The sequence below is a fragment of the Periplaneta americana genome, chromosome 12 (genome assembly GCF_040183065.1).
Source record: "Periplaneta americana isolate PAMFEO1 chromosome 12, P.americana_PAMFEO1_priV1, whole genome shotgun sequence".
NCBI classification, from domain to species: Eukaryota; Metazoa; Arthropoda; class Insecta; order Blattodea; family Blattidae; genus Periplaneta; species Periplaneta americana.
The window spans coordinates 163,201,914-163,214,444 of record NC_091128.1 but is presented as its reverse complement, the minus strand read 5'-3'; the positions used below and the strand labels follow the sequence as shown (position 1 = coordinate 163,214,444).

The 12,531-nt window shown below is 35.7% G+C and overlaps 1 protein-coding gene across 3 annotated transcripts in view; it reads right to left on the bottom strand.

Moving 5' to 3' along the window:
* Nucleotides 1–2,579: 2,579 nt before the first annotated feature.
* Nucleotides 2,580–12,531, bottom strand: part of LOC138711130 (eukaryotic translation initiation factor 2-alpha kinase 1-like) — a 50,582-nt gene continuing 40,630 nt past the window's right edge. For all 3 annotated transcript variants that reach the window (XM_069842477.1, XM_069842475.1, XM_069842476.1), the window contains 5 exons: nt 12,207–12,498; nt 9,945–10,130; nt 6,565–6,765; nt 4,997–5,134; nt 2,580–3,035 (listed from right to left, as the gene is read on the bottom strand). In XM_069842477.1, coding sequence (XP_069698578.1) covers nt 2,805–3,035; nt 4,997–5,134; nt 6,565–6,765; nt 9,945–10,130; nt 12,207–12,498 — 1,048 coding nt within the window. In that variant the 3' untranslated portion in view covers nt 2,580–2,804. The remainder of the gene's footprint in view (nt 3,036–4,996; nt 5,135–6,564; nt 6,766–9,944; nt 10,131–12,206; nt 12,499–12,531) is intronic.

The window sequence follows — 12,531 nt, the reverse complement described above, 5'->3', positions numbered from 1 at the left end:
CTATATGCATTTCTGGATTCGCCCATATGTGCTACATGCCCTACCCATCACAAACGTCTGGATTTAATGTTCCTAATTATGTCAGGTGAAGAATACAATGCGTGCAGCTCTGCGTTGTGTAACTTTCTCCATTCTCCTGTAACTTCATCCCTCTTAGCCCCAAATATTTTCCTAAGAACCTTATTCTCAAACACCCTTAACCTATGTTTCTCTCTCAAAGTGAGAGTCCAAGTTTCACAGCCATACAGAACAACCAGTAATATAACTGTTTTATAAATTCTGACTTTCAGATTTTTCGACAGCAGACTGGATGATAAAATTTTCTCAACCGAATAATAACAGGCATTTCCCATATTTATTCTGCGTTTAATTTCCTCCCGAGTATCATTTATATTTGTTACTGTTACTCCAAGATATTTGAATTTTTCCACCTCTTCAAAGGATAAATCTCCAATTTTTATAGTTCCATTTCGTACAATATTCTCGTCATGAGACATAATCATATACTTTATCTTTTCCGGATTTACTTCCAACCCTATTGTTTTACTTGCTTCAAGTAGAATTTCCGCGTTTTCCCTATAGCTGCGAATATATTGAATAAGCAGTCGTGGACAGCCGATAAAGGGTGGTCCTCTAGTTTGGGGGTTGGGCGAAGGGCTAATAACCCATCACCGTGAAAACAGCTTGTTGCGAAACCTAACAATAAGTAGTAAAAACTACTTTAAAATAAAATAACGTATCTAAAATAATACAAATAAATTAACAAAGAGATAATTAAAGCTAGTTGATCTCAGATTCGAACCTGGGTTCAGTTACACTTTACAGTTGACTTTATCATTACACTACAGACACCTATTGTAATATAGCCTATTGGTTGAATTACGTGCTATGAATGGTTTCATGTTGCTGTCTATTATATTTAATTTTTAATTCTTAAATATTAAACAAAAATATGTTTTATACCATATTGTCCCTCATTTACATATTTTTAAATATTTTTTACCATCCTGATGTAAATCATCAAACAAGATATAGAATAGTCCTTGATTCAGTCTTTCCAAAACTAATGATGAACCCAGTTTCTTCTTCTATTTTTACATCTATTCTTTTTTCCGTTTGAGCAAAGTTGCCAAAAGTGTATCTCCTCCTTCGTCCAGGTTCACTGGAAGACTAAAAAATTCTCTAAAAAAAATTTAATTTATAAAGCAGTGACACTAAAGTGGCCTCTTCTGAAAGGACCCTTAAAATGCAGTCATAGATAATAATACACTGACACACTAAAGCAGCGATGCAGAACTATGCTCCAATTGTAGCATACGTCACAAGCGAGACGTTATTCATCCCTTCCCTCAAGGCCACACATCATCCACATGACAAGGTATAGAAGATTCATTGTCTAGCAGTGGCGTAGCATGAAATTTTGAGTAGGGAAAGCTAACTCAAGTTGTCTTTCATGCAATATGAGAAAACGTATTACAAAAATACAGTCTTAAAATAAATAGTAGTCAATTTCAAGTCAGCAGTCGAAGATTGGTTGGAACATCGTAAGTAACACCAATAAGGCATGACCTCAAATGATACGTAATAAAATACGATTTCACGGTTTACACATATCTCTTAACAAATAGACACGTATACGTATAACATTAGCTCACTCCCTGTCATACTTAGAGAAATCACAATATTAGTAACATTACGTAAGTATGCGTCTGTCTTTTGGTTGTGTCCTTCATTCACAGCAAGGGAGTCGGTCATTTGTTTTTTAAATCACACTTTTGTTCGTCAGTCGGTCTTGATAATACAATTGTCCTAAAAAAAATTCAAGTAAATTAGTGTCAGGAACTGTTATTTCGCTCATTATTTATTATATCAGCCACAATGCACACTAACACTTCAACTGAACACAACTGACGAAAAGGGATAACTCGGAAACTACTTATTTTAAATGTTAAAGCTAGCTTCTTGCGAGCCTTGCGACTAGGGTAGCTTAGGAAGGGATGGAAAATCTGCGGGTGGATTACACAGAGGAAACCGGTCTGCTTGGAAGCTGGTGTGTGCAGGCTTCTTGTTTACTGCTGCATCACAAATCATCCTGAGCTGCCGCATCACAATATTTAATGCGTAAATATAAATTCTATTAAAATTAATAAATAATTTTCTTCATAAACTGCAGGTTTATTATGAAATTATTATTAACTGGGGAAGCTGAGCTTTTTAGCTTACATTGACGCTACGCCACTGCTGTCTAGAGGTGAAATTCGAAGAAATATCGGTTGGAAAGTACTAGTTTAAAGAGAAATGAGGAAAATGAATACTTCTGTATTCAGAATAATCACAAAGAACGTCTCATTTGTAAACAGTTTATTGTTATAATTATTGTGGTCGGAAATACTTCGTTATTTTTTCCGTGAGCACGAGTTTGTTGTAATCCGCCACATGGTTGTAGACAAGTCATAGAGAAGTCATTCAATGCTGGTGGACTGGGAAGGGGAACCAATGCTTTCACCCTTACAAGAGTGAGGATGGAATGGACCAGAAAATCCAATAATTGGAGTAGATATTTACTACAAAATGCGGTATTCTTATCACAAAACTTATATTTCAATGTCCTCCTAAATACATTAAAACTTAAGTTCTATCCACCATCATGGTTTTAGTCAACTGGATCATGATACATGACCCGTAGAAATACGTGTATGTCCCCAAAGTCTGTGGACGTATATTACAAAAATAATAAATAAGTACACATGGCATGTTAACTCAACTTACTACTACTCGTCAGGTCCTAAGCGTCATTTGGTGTTTTACTTTTTGCTTCCACTGGCCTGCAGTAGTTGAAGTTGTTGTCTCAGTTCCTCAATTTCGCGGTCCCGCTGAGAGATCACAGCTAGTAGCTGTTGGATTGTTTCATTTTTATTGTCTATATTTTCAGCGTCATTTGTTTCCTTTATCAGTGGTACCAACATTGTCTGAAGCTCTTCAGCTGATGGTCGGTCTGTTGGTGATGTAGACACCAGGAGGGTGATCAGTTGAGCCTAGTCCAATAATTACACATTTATCTCAAATTAAAAGCAAATACTAATGTAACCTATTTAATGCATATTTTAAAATTAACTATATATATATATATATATATATATATATATATATGATAAGGGCCACTTTTTTATCACTTCAATATGTGGAATGGTATGTGCTTAGCATTTATTACGAAAACTGTCACTTTAGATATTCACATCAATGGCAATCACATACAGTAGAACCCCGATTATCCGTCATGCTATTAACTGATCGGCGGATTATCCAACTGCCTTTCTTTCGCTCTTTTTTGTGCTGCCGACAGAGGCGAAGTAACGAGATAGTAGATGAAATAGCAAAAACTGCATCAAACCTTTTACCAATACCACAAGCTACAGATTTCCTTGACAAAATAATAAATAATATTCATAGCATGATAAACAAGCAATGGACAGAAGATTGGTTAAGTGGACAAACAGAAAGAGCAATATGGAAAATTTTGAAATATTAAAATCTACTGTGATATTCCCAGACAGATACAAGCTTTTGCTGCACGGGTTAGAATTGGATACCTTGTTATGGAAGCTTACCTGCACTGCTTTAAATTATCAGAGTCACCACTATGTAAATATGTTTAACAGAAAAAGAAACAATAGAACACATCCTACTTTAATATAGTAAAACCAACCATAAACTGCAGGAAAGAATGAAAAACCACTCGCTATACGAAATTCTCACCAATCTATAGCTCTGGAGAATTGCATATTTGATCTACAGTGGACATCATGTAATCAGCTTATAGCTGGACACATGTATTAAGTAAGTAAAAATCCATCGTTGACAATCAAACTTAAATTAGTAAACTTCTGATCCACTAACTAGCATGTTAAACACTACACCATAGAGGAAATTACGAAACTGTATTATGCACTTACTTCATGAAAATATTATATCTTACCAGCAGCGATTTCTCAGGGCATGCTATGCTTGCTGCGGAAGCCCAATATTTTCGTAGAATGTGTATTTCTCAAAATGGGATTATGTACATGAAAATTTATTTTTATTTTTGGAATATTGTATAGGCGTAATACCATCCGCAGGTTGCACACTGCAAGTATCGCAACGCTTGCTCGTTTTTCGGAGCTACAAGAAAGACGTAGAAATAGCGAGAATATGATGCGTGCGCAAGTGCCTCCGTCCCAGGCGCACATGCTTCTATTATGTGTTGTTTGAAGCTCTGGTCCGAGAGCTACACCAACGACTATTTAACGTTACACAGAGCAGTATTGGCAGCGGGAATGTGCTGTGATTTGCGAGTGCAATGTAATTGAGTTAGCTGCTGCATGTATTATTAATTCTTAAACATTAATTTGAAGTATTGCAATGAGTTCGGAATTGTGTGTTATTGAAACTGTATTATTAAATCCATTTTCCCGAAGGACTATTCAAGAGAAGACAGACATAGGGAATATGTGCGCTCAATACAACAATATGCATTGGTTGGCAGGGTCGAAAAAACTAAATAAACTGTTTTGTTGGCCATGTTTGTTATATTATATCGAACTTCTACATCTGATAAGCGAATATGATCCATGACTCATAATCATTTCATAATTATAAAATAAATTATTTATGTGGGTCTGATTATTTTTATTAATTAATTATGAATTATTATATCCTCCCATCTTCCCCTATGAATAAAAGAGCAAGCCTAACTTTCGTGACTAGCATTCGCCCCTGTATCTTACGGATTATCCGATTTTTTCGATTAACAACTCAGTGCACCCCCCTCCCCCCTTCATTAGCACGGATAATAGAGGTTCTACTGCATACAAATTCAGTTCCTTTCTCTTGCTGTGAATGATATTACATATTACGGGTTTAAGCTTAACAAATTCGTAAAGGAAAGTAATAATTCTATGTAAGTGTTGTAGCAATAATCTTCTTATTCTTACTATACCCATAAGTCATAACTCACCAGTTTTGGTGCCATTACACTAAGTTCAGAAGGAATGTGACCAGATCTGAGTTTCGTGGTAAGTTTGACGCGTTCCATATCTGTGCTGAATGGTTGCAGTAGCTCGAACAGCACTATTCCAAGGCTGTACAAGTCACTCTGCAAGGCAAGCAAAGTCATCACATTATGAAGCACTGAAATACGCATTCAAATTCGTAACTTCAAAACTATTACAGATACTGACACAATGGTTTCGCCAAAACAGACTTGAACAGTCTGTACATATTCTAAAAAATGAATTCCTTGGTGAGAAAATGTTAAATGAAACAGAGAAGGAGCAAGATGGGGGAAATACACAAATGAATGAGTGATGAACAGTACTAACAAATGAGTACTTGAAATGCAACACTGAAAACTGGCAATTTGGTACCATTTTCAATCTCTAAAAGAAGGAACAACGAGTGGAGTGAATGAAAAGATAGTAAATGCTGTTACTGTTAGTTTTTAAGTAAATACCTGCATTTCAATGATAATTGTGATAAAGCATTTCAGTATGCATGTACTGCTATTTAATAGTAAGTATAGCACTGCATAATTAGTACTTGTTGAGTTGAATCATTATAGTCACTTCAAAATATGAGCATAATATTTATTTATGTTACAAGTTTGTCATACAATGTTTTTTCTACAATAGCACAAATTTATATATCTTGGAGCAACAGTAACAAATATAAATGACACTTGGGAGGAAATTAAACGCAGAATAAATATTGGAAATGCCTGTTATTATTTGATTGAGAAGCTTCTGTCATCTAGTCTGCTGCCAAAAAATCTGAAAGTTAGAATTTATAAAACAGTTATATTACCGGTTGTTCTTTATGGTTGTGAAACTTGGACTCTCACTTTGATGAGAGGAACAGAGATTAAGGTGTTTGAGAATAAGGTTCTTAGGAAAATATTCGGGGCTAAGAGGGATGAAGAATGGAGAAAGTTACTCAACACAGAGCTGCACGCATTGTATTCTTCACCTGACATAATTAGGAACATTAAATCCAGACGTTTGAGATGGGCAGGGCATGTAGCAAGTACGGGCGAATCCAGAAATGCATATAGAATGTTAGTTGGGAGGCTGGAGGGGAAAAAGATCTTGGGGAGACCGAGATGTAAATGGGAGGATAATATTAAAATGGATTTCAGGGAGGTGGGATATGACTGTAGAGACTGGATTAATCTTGCTCAGGATAGGGACCAATGGCGGGCTTACGTGAGGGCGGCAATGAACCTCGGGGTTCCTTAAAAGCCATAAGTTAAGTCTTTATATTAGTTTTTTCTTAGCCCCATTTTCTTCATATTATTCGTTTTCTTCTTCAACTATTTCACAGTTATAATTTTACTGAAGGCTTTTTCATATTCTACTACCAAATCAGACTCTGTAATATAAAACCAATGACTCTCATTCATAAGAATGTATATTACATAAAAGGTGAGGATGGGTGAAGTTTATTATATCTGTATCACTAACAGCTAAACAATCAATATTTTAAGTAAAAACGCTCACCAATAGGGACAGAAGTTTTGATGTGGCTTACCTTTGGGTTACATTTACCCCTGAGTTGTTCTGGGGCTGCATATAACTTGGTTCCTATCTCCCCCTTGTGTCGAGTGGACAGCTCAGTTGGGGGCTGAGCCAGAAGAGTCACATCATCCGGGGAATGCTGCAAAAAGCAAGCCAGCCCGAAGTCTCCAACCTGCACCTGGGCCAGGGAGTGGTTCACGAAGATGTTATTGGGCTGAAAGAAACAAGCATGGAATGAATATTAAGGTATTCAACTTTCCATGCAATTTACACTATTCAAAGTAATGCACACATCATTTTTTTTTATATGGAGGAGGAATCTGAATGCATGCACTGCAGTCCGAGGCTTATTGTGCTTACCGCTCTTGTTTCTGTGAATGACTGTTGTCGCCGAACAGTTGTGCTCTTGTACATATACAGCACTCTGAACCATCAACTTAACCCAGGCTATGGACACCTATTATTCGAGTGTCCGCTACAAGAATGCAAGAGATACCGGCTAGAAACCCATCTTAGCATGTGCGATACAACTTTCTCACCACCATTAACAAAAGTTCTTCTGAAGCAATGTTGTTGTTGTTGTTGTTGTTGTCTAGTGCCTTGCATTTGGCAATGAAGCCATTAGCAGTCGTGCTTTCCAATACTTTTGAACTGTAGTTTCTTCTGATCTTAATGCTTCACAGGTCAAGTGGTCTTCATTCATTTCTGCTGGCCTATCACAGCACAACAGTGTCCCTCAGCGGCACATGAGGGAAAGGTCGGTGGATCTAAATAACATCTATTTAGTCCTCCCGGCTAGGTCCGAAGGACCCGTTGACCAACAACAGGTGCAGTCCCCCTTGCATAATGGGGGTTTACGTCGGGTGATGTAACTGCCACGTTGTAAAAACTGGTGCCCGTTAAGAAAACAGTTACATGAAAGCCACAACATACATGAGTATGAGTCCTAAAGATAAATATTCTGAAGCAATGTTACTTAAAGGAATTTCACAGATTTATTACAGATGTATTAAGACCTTGCAGAAGAACAGTAATTAGTAACAGTGTCCTATTTATTCCTCTTGGAGCCAAATATGTAACTTTTAAAAGTGTGGTTACTATGTTGAAGTGTATGTGTTGTAACGGATGCTTGATTTGTTATGTATGTGAGTCAGTTATGGGATGCTTGATGTCGTCGCAATGTCATAATTATAGTTTATGTTTGTGTGACTATTGTGTATTAATTTATGATGTATGGTATGGAAAGCTGCATATTTGTGTTATAGAAGTGTTACGTATGTGTGTTGTTAATGTGTTTGTATGTCTCAAATTGATGCCTGATGTTTGTTTTGCAATCGGAATGCCTAATTTACGGATTGTTTATGTTTTGTTTACATCGCATAAGCTAATTTAATTTTCTTTTCCATTTCTCTTTATGCTTATCTTTTTGTGTAAAACTATAGCCCTAACATACAAATGTAAAATAGGGCTAACCCCCACTGGAGATACAATAATAATGACCCAGGCTATGGTAATGATGATAATGGTATGAAGAAATGATGGCGAAATGAGTCAGAGGTCCAACACTGCAAGTTAGCCAGGAATTCTGTTTCAATTGGCTGAGGGAAAGCCACGGGGAAACCCCAACCAGGTAACTTCTCCCAACTATGTTCTGAACGTAGGCCCACTTGTTTTACAATCAGACATGTTAACCATTACTTCACAGCAGCAGACAGGGTTGGCTGTGTAAATTATATGCAATTTACGTTGCTTAAAAAAATTATATTTTACACTATTTTCTACATGACTTAATAAATTTTCATGGCCGTAAATTAATAAAAAGCCATGACAGTACAATTAGCAAGCATTCATTTTAAATAGTTTCATTTATATTTACAGAAATGAAAATAATAATAGTGTGCATTGTAAGAAGCTGATTCATTAATTATTAAGGAAAAATTGCTTATACAATGAAAATCTATATATATAATTTGAACTGGTAATGGAAATTACGGGAAAACGGCTGAACGGATTTTAATGAGTGACCCCTCATTTTCATGCCTGGCATCCAAAGTTTTTCGGAAAAGTAGAAGTTTTCAGTGAAATGTCAATTTTCCTACATAATTTTCCTATTTTTCAAAGTCCAACTAATTTTATTGAATCACGGCCGACTTGACTGAATTTCAGAACAAAACACACACTACAATAAACAATACGCTATTACACGAAGGCCATGACCTACAAGATTGCCGACATATTTAGAGCTCAATTCAATTTGTTATTAAAAACTGATTCTGCAGTGTGTAATTTTCTGAGTACAGCTGTGTATTGGATATTCAAATCTACGAAACTTGAGGTGGTTTGATGACATTATTACCATTAGAAATTAAATATTATTATAGTTAATATCATAATGCGTCTATTTTTCATTAATTGTACATAATATTGATGCTATATTGATGACGTGAAAGTGAAACGTTTTGAAGTTATGTAAGTAAATGTAGAGAATATCTTAATTTAGATCTTCATTTCTATAATTTACTGAGTTACTGCTATATATAACCATAAAACTTAAGTAAGATAATAATATTGTTATTAAAATTCAAATATTTTTATACTTATTAACCCAGTGGGGTTGGGTCTTTTTCATATACTTAATGGCGGTGTAGTGTAGATATTGATATGTGTCATTGTCTTCAGTATTGTCTCGAGAGAGCGCAAAAATTACAGTTCCTAAGGAAAGATCAAAAGGTATTACATACTAATGAAATAAGAGGCCTAGAAAATTTTGTAGTCTCCAGATCATTTCAGCAAGATCTCTTAGTAAGATAAAATGATTTTACGCTCTACATTTCAAGTTCTACATGCAGCAGCTATACGAAAATGATATTGTTCGAAAGCTTAGTAAACCTGACTTTTTTTAATTTTTGCCTACAATCCACAATGACCTGAAATAGCTACTGCTATCGTCCTGACATTGATACTTGCGTTTTCGCGTTGAAACTCAAAAACTGAAATTGGATAAGTTCAAGAAAAAGTATTTGGCCTAAAAAAATCCATTCAGTGGGAGTAGGTTTCATTATTATGGATGCAAATAACTATCAAAAGACAAGTATTCTTCATTGAAAATAAATCTGAAAAAAAATTTTATTTGAAAGTCTAACGAACTTAGTTTGCAGCAGCATTTGCTGCACAAGCCACTAGTTTGTTATAATCTGTTCCTTGTTAATATGTTCCATGCCCCATTCTAAGCGCACCTGGCCTTCACTTGAAACAGAAAAATTAGTCTTGTTTGAAGAATGACAAAGTTCAATTAAAATGCACTTCTCTTCTCTAAATGGTAGTAATACTATTTTAGTACAAATGACTCGAAACAATCAATTCAATGCAATGCAATGTTTTGTTATCACTCACCTTAATATCATGATGAACAATGTTCTGCGAATGGATGTAGCACACTCCAGACACAATCTGCTGAAATATGGCAACACTTTGTTTTAAATCCACTACTGGGGGAGTCTGTGCATTCCGCCAGTCCAGCCACTCTTTCAGCGTTCTCTCACAGAGTTGCATCTGTACATACAGGATGGCCCAGTCTTGCTGCAATCAAATCATTTTACAATTCACTATACTACACTGAAATTACAATGTACTAAATTAATGTAAATTATCTGTCAGTAAATTGGTCTTCACAACTGACTTCATATGGGTGAATGGCGAACAGTCAAGTATCCACTATTAGTAAGAAAAAAAAAGTGAAACTATACTACAGGGAGTCTCTAAAGTGACGCATTGCTTGTGATTCATTTACTATCACCAATGGTTGCTAAGTTAAAGCCCGATGTTCTCCTGTTTTACAAATTGTCGAAGTCTTTCTAATCATGGCCCACTGATTAACTCTAGCAATACCAAGTTATTTTAAACAAAATACAATACCAAGGAGGGAGGGGGGGGTATTTTGTGACCACTAGAAAAATGTTTAATTTTGAACAATTTTTTTACATTTGAGGTCAGCAAATAGTATTCACTATAATAAAAGAGAAAAATTGAAATGTCATTGTATATTTTCGAACAATTAATTCAACAAAAGAGGGGGGGGGTCTATTTTTTGTCCATCTTGACATATTTTCGTATTTCAGTTAAAGTATCAGTGAAAACGATTAAACAATAATATAATAAGATAGAAGGATTCATAACTGACAAATAATATTTTCATATTTTTAATAATTATATCAATTACATATCGATGGCTGAGAACAAACTGTTCCAAGTCCATTTTACTACTTTTTTTTTCCAGAACAGCTGTTTTAAGCTCCTGACATCCAAAGCTTCATTAAACAATTTGGAATAGCTTCATAACAACCTTATGAAGAGAAATATAAATATTTATAATTTTGTTCGATTCATATACGCAGACAAGAACTGGAACACAATGAATCACAGATTGCTTTCTTATAAAAAGTTGGACTTAGGACAGTCTGGTTCTCAGCCATCGATCTTTAAAATATAAATTTTGGAGAAGGTGGGGACAAAGAACCCCCCCCCCCTCGTTCCCGTTGGTATTCCTAGGGTTATTTCATTGTCTTTATACATAGGCTTCTTATGACAATGTTAAATCCCTTTATTTCATTGTTTTTATACATAGATTTCTTATGACAATGTTAGATCCCTATGTCCTATATCCAGGAAAACAAAATATATACGTGTAATTGTCAGCTATCTCCTGAGTATTTACTCTACAAACTGTAACTGATGGATTCACCTAAGAAGGAAATTAAATGTGATGGACATACAGTAAAAGCAAAAGAGTTTGGATATTTAGGAAGCAAATTTGATTCAGAAGGGCGTTATAAAAAATAAATTACACATAGAATCCAAGAAAGTGGAAGACTCTATAATTTCATTAAATACATTTTGTGAAAATGGGATATTACAAAAGAATCCAAAATTTTCATTTATAAAACTTATGTGGTACCGATACCTATACTAAGTTAAGTGGCTGAAACATGGCTATTAACAAAGGACAAAAGTAGACTGCAAGCAGCAGAGATGAAAATATTAAGAAGCATTGAAGAAAAACTAGAAGGGATAGAATTAGAGATACAGAGATTATAGAACGAGCTGGTGTTAGACCATTACAGGAGTATATTGAGCAAAAGAGTTTACAATGATTCGGTCATCTTAAAAGGATGGTACCAGAGAAGTTACAAGAAAGACCATTGGAGATGAGAACAGACAATAAGAAAAGAGGACAATGGGATGCCTAAGAATGAGATGGTTGGACCAGATAAGGGAGAACTTAAATGCAAGAGGGATGGAATAGACAAAAATCATGTAATGAGTGAAAAATCTTCGGAGGATAGAGATGTCTGGAAGAGGCTAAGTGGGATGATCCTTATAAATGGAAACGTCCAATAGATGAAGAAAGAGAAGACTCTAAACTGAGAATGAGAGAGGGACCAATGAAGTGCGGATTTAATGTATCCCACTTATTGAAGATTTTTGTGTTGTGCCACAAACAGCTACACCCAGTCTACTATTACTTTTCTTCAGATGCACGACAGTGTGATCAGTCACTGTCACAGCTACCTGATCATCCGACGAAGTAGCTAATGTGATCACATCTGTTTGCACCAGTAGTAAAGTAACTAGACTGGGTGCAAAGCATCAACTTACTTGAACAGGAGCATTCTCAAGCTTCCAGAAATTGACCAAGCGTTCACTGGCTCCTTGGTACTTCACCAGAACTTTCTCAACTGACACATCACTGTCATCAGTTGTGCAAGACGATTCATGTGATGTTGCAAGGCTTGTAACTTTGCTGTGCTGCTGATGAAATTCGATACGTCCTGCTTCACTAATACTTGTGGGATTGTTGTTTGTTTCTTCTTTACATATACTGATGGAGTCGCTGTTCTTGAACACAATACTGCTTGAATCATCTGCACTGCTATGACTGTCACATTTTCTGGAGAAAAATAAGAGTTAAGAGCAAAATTTC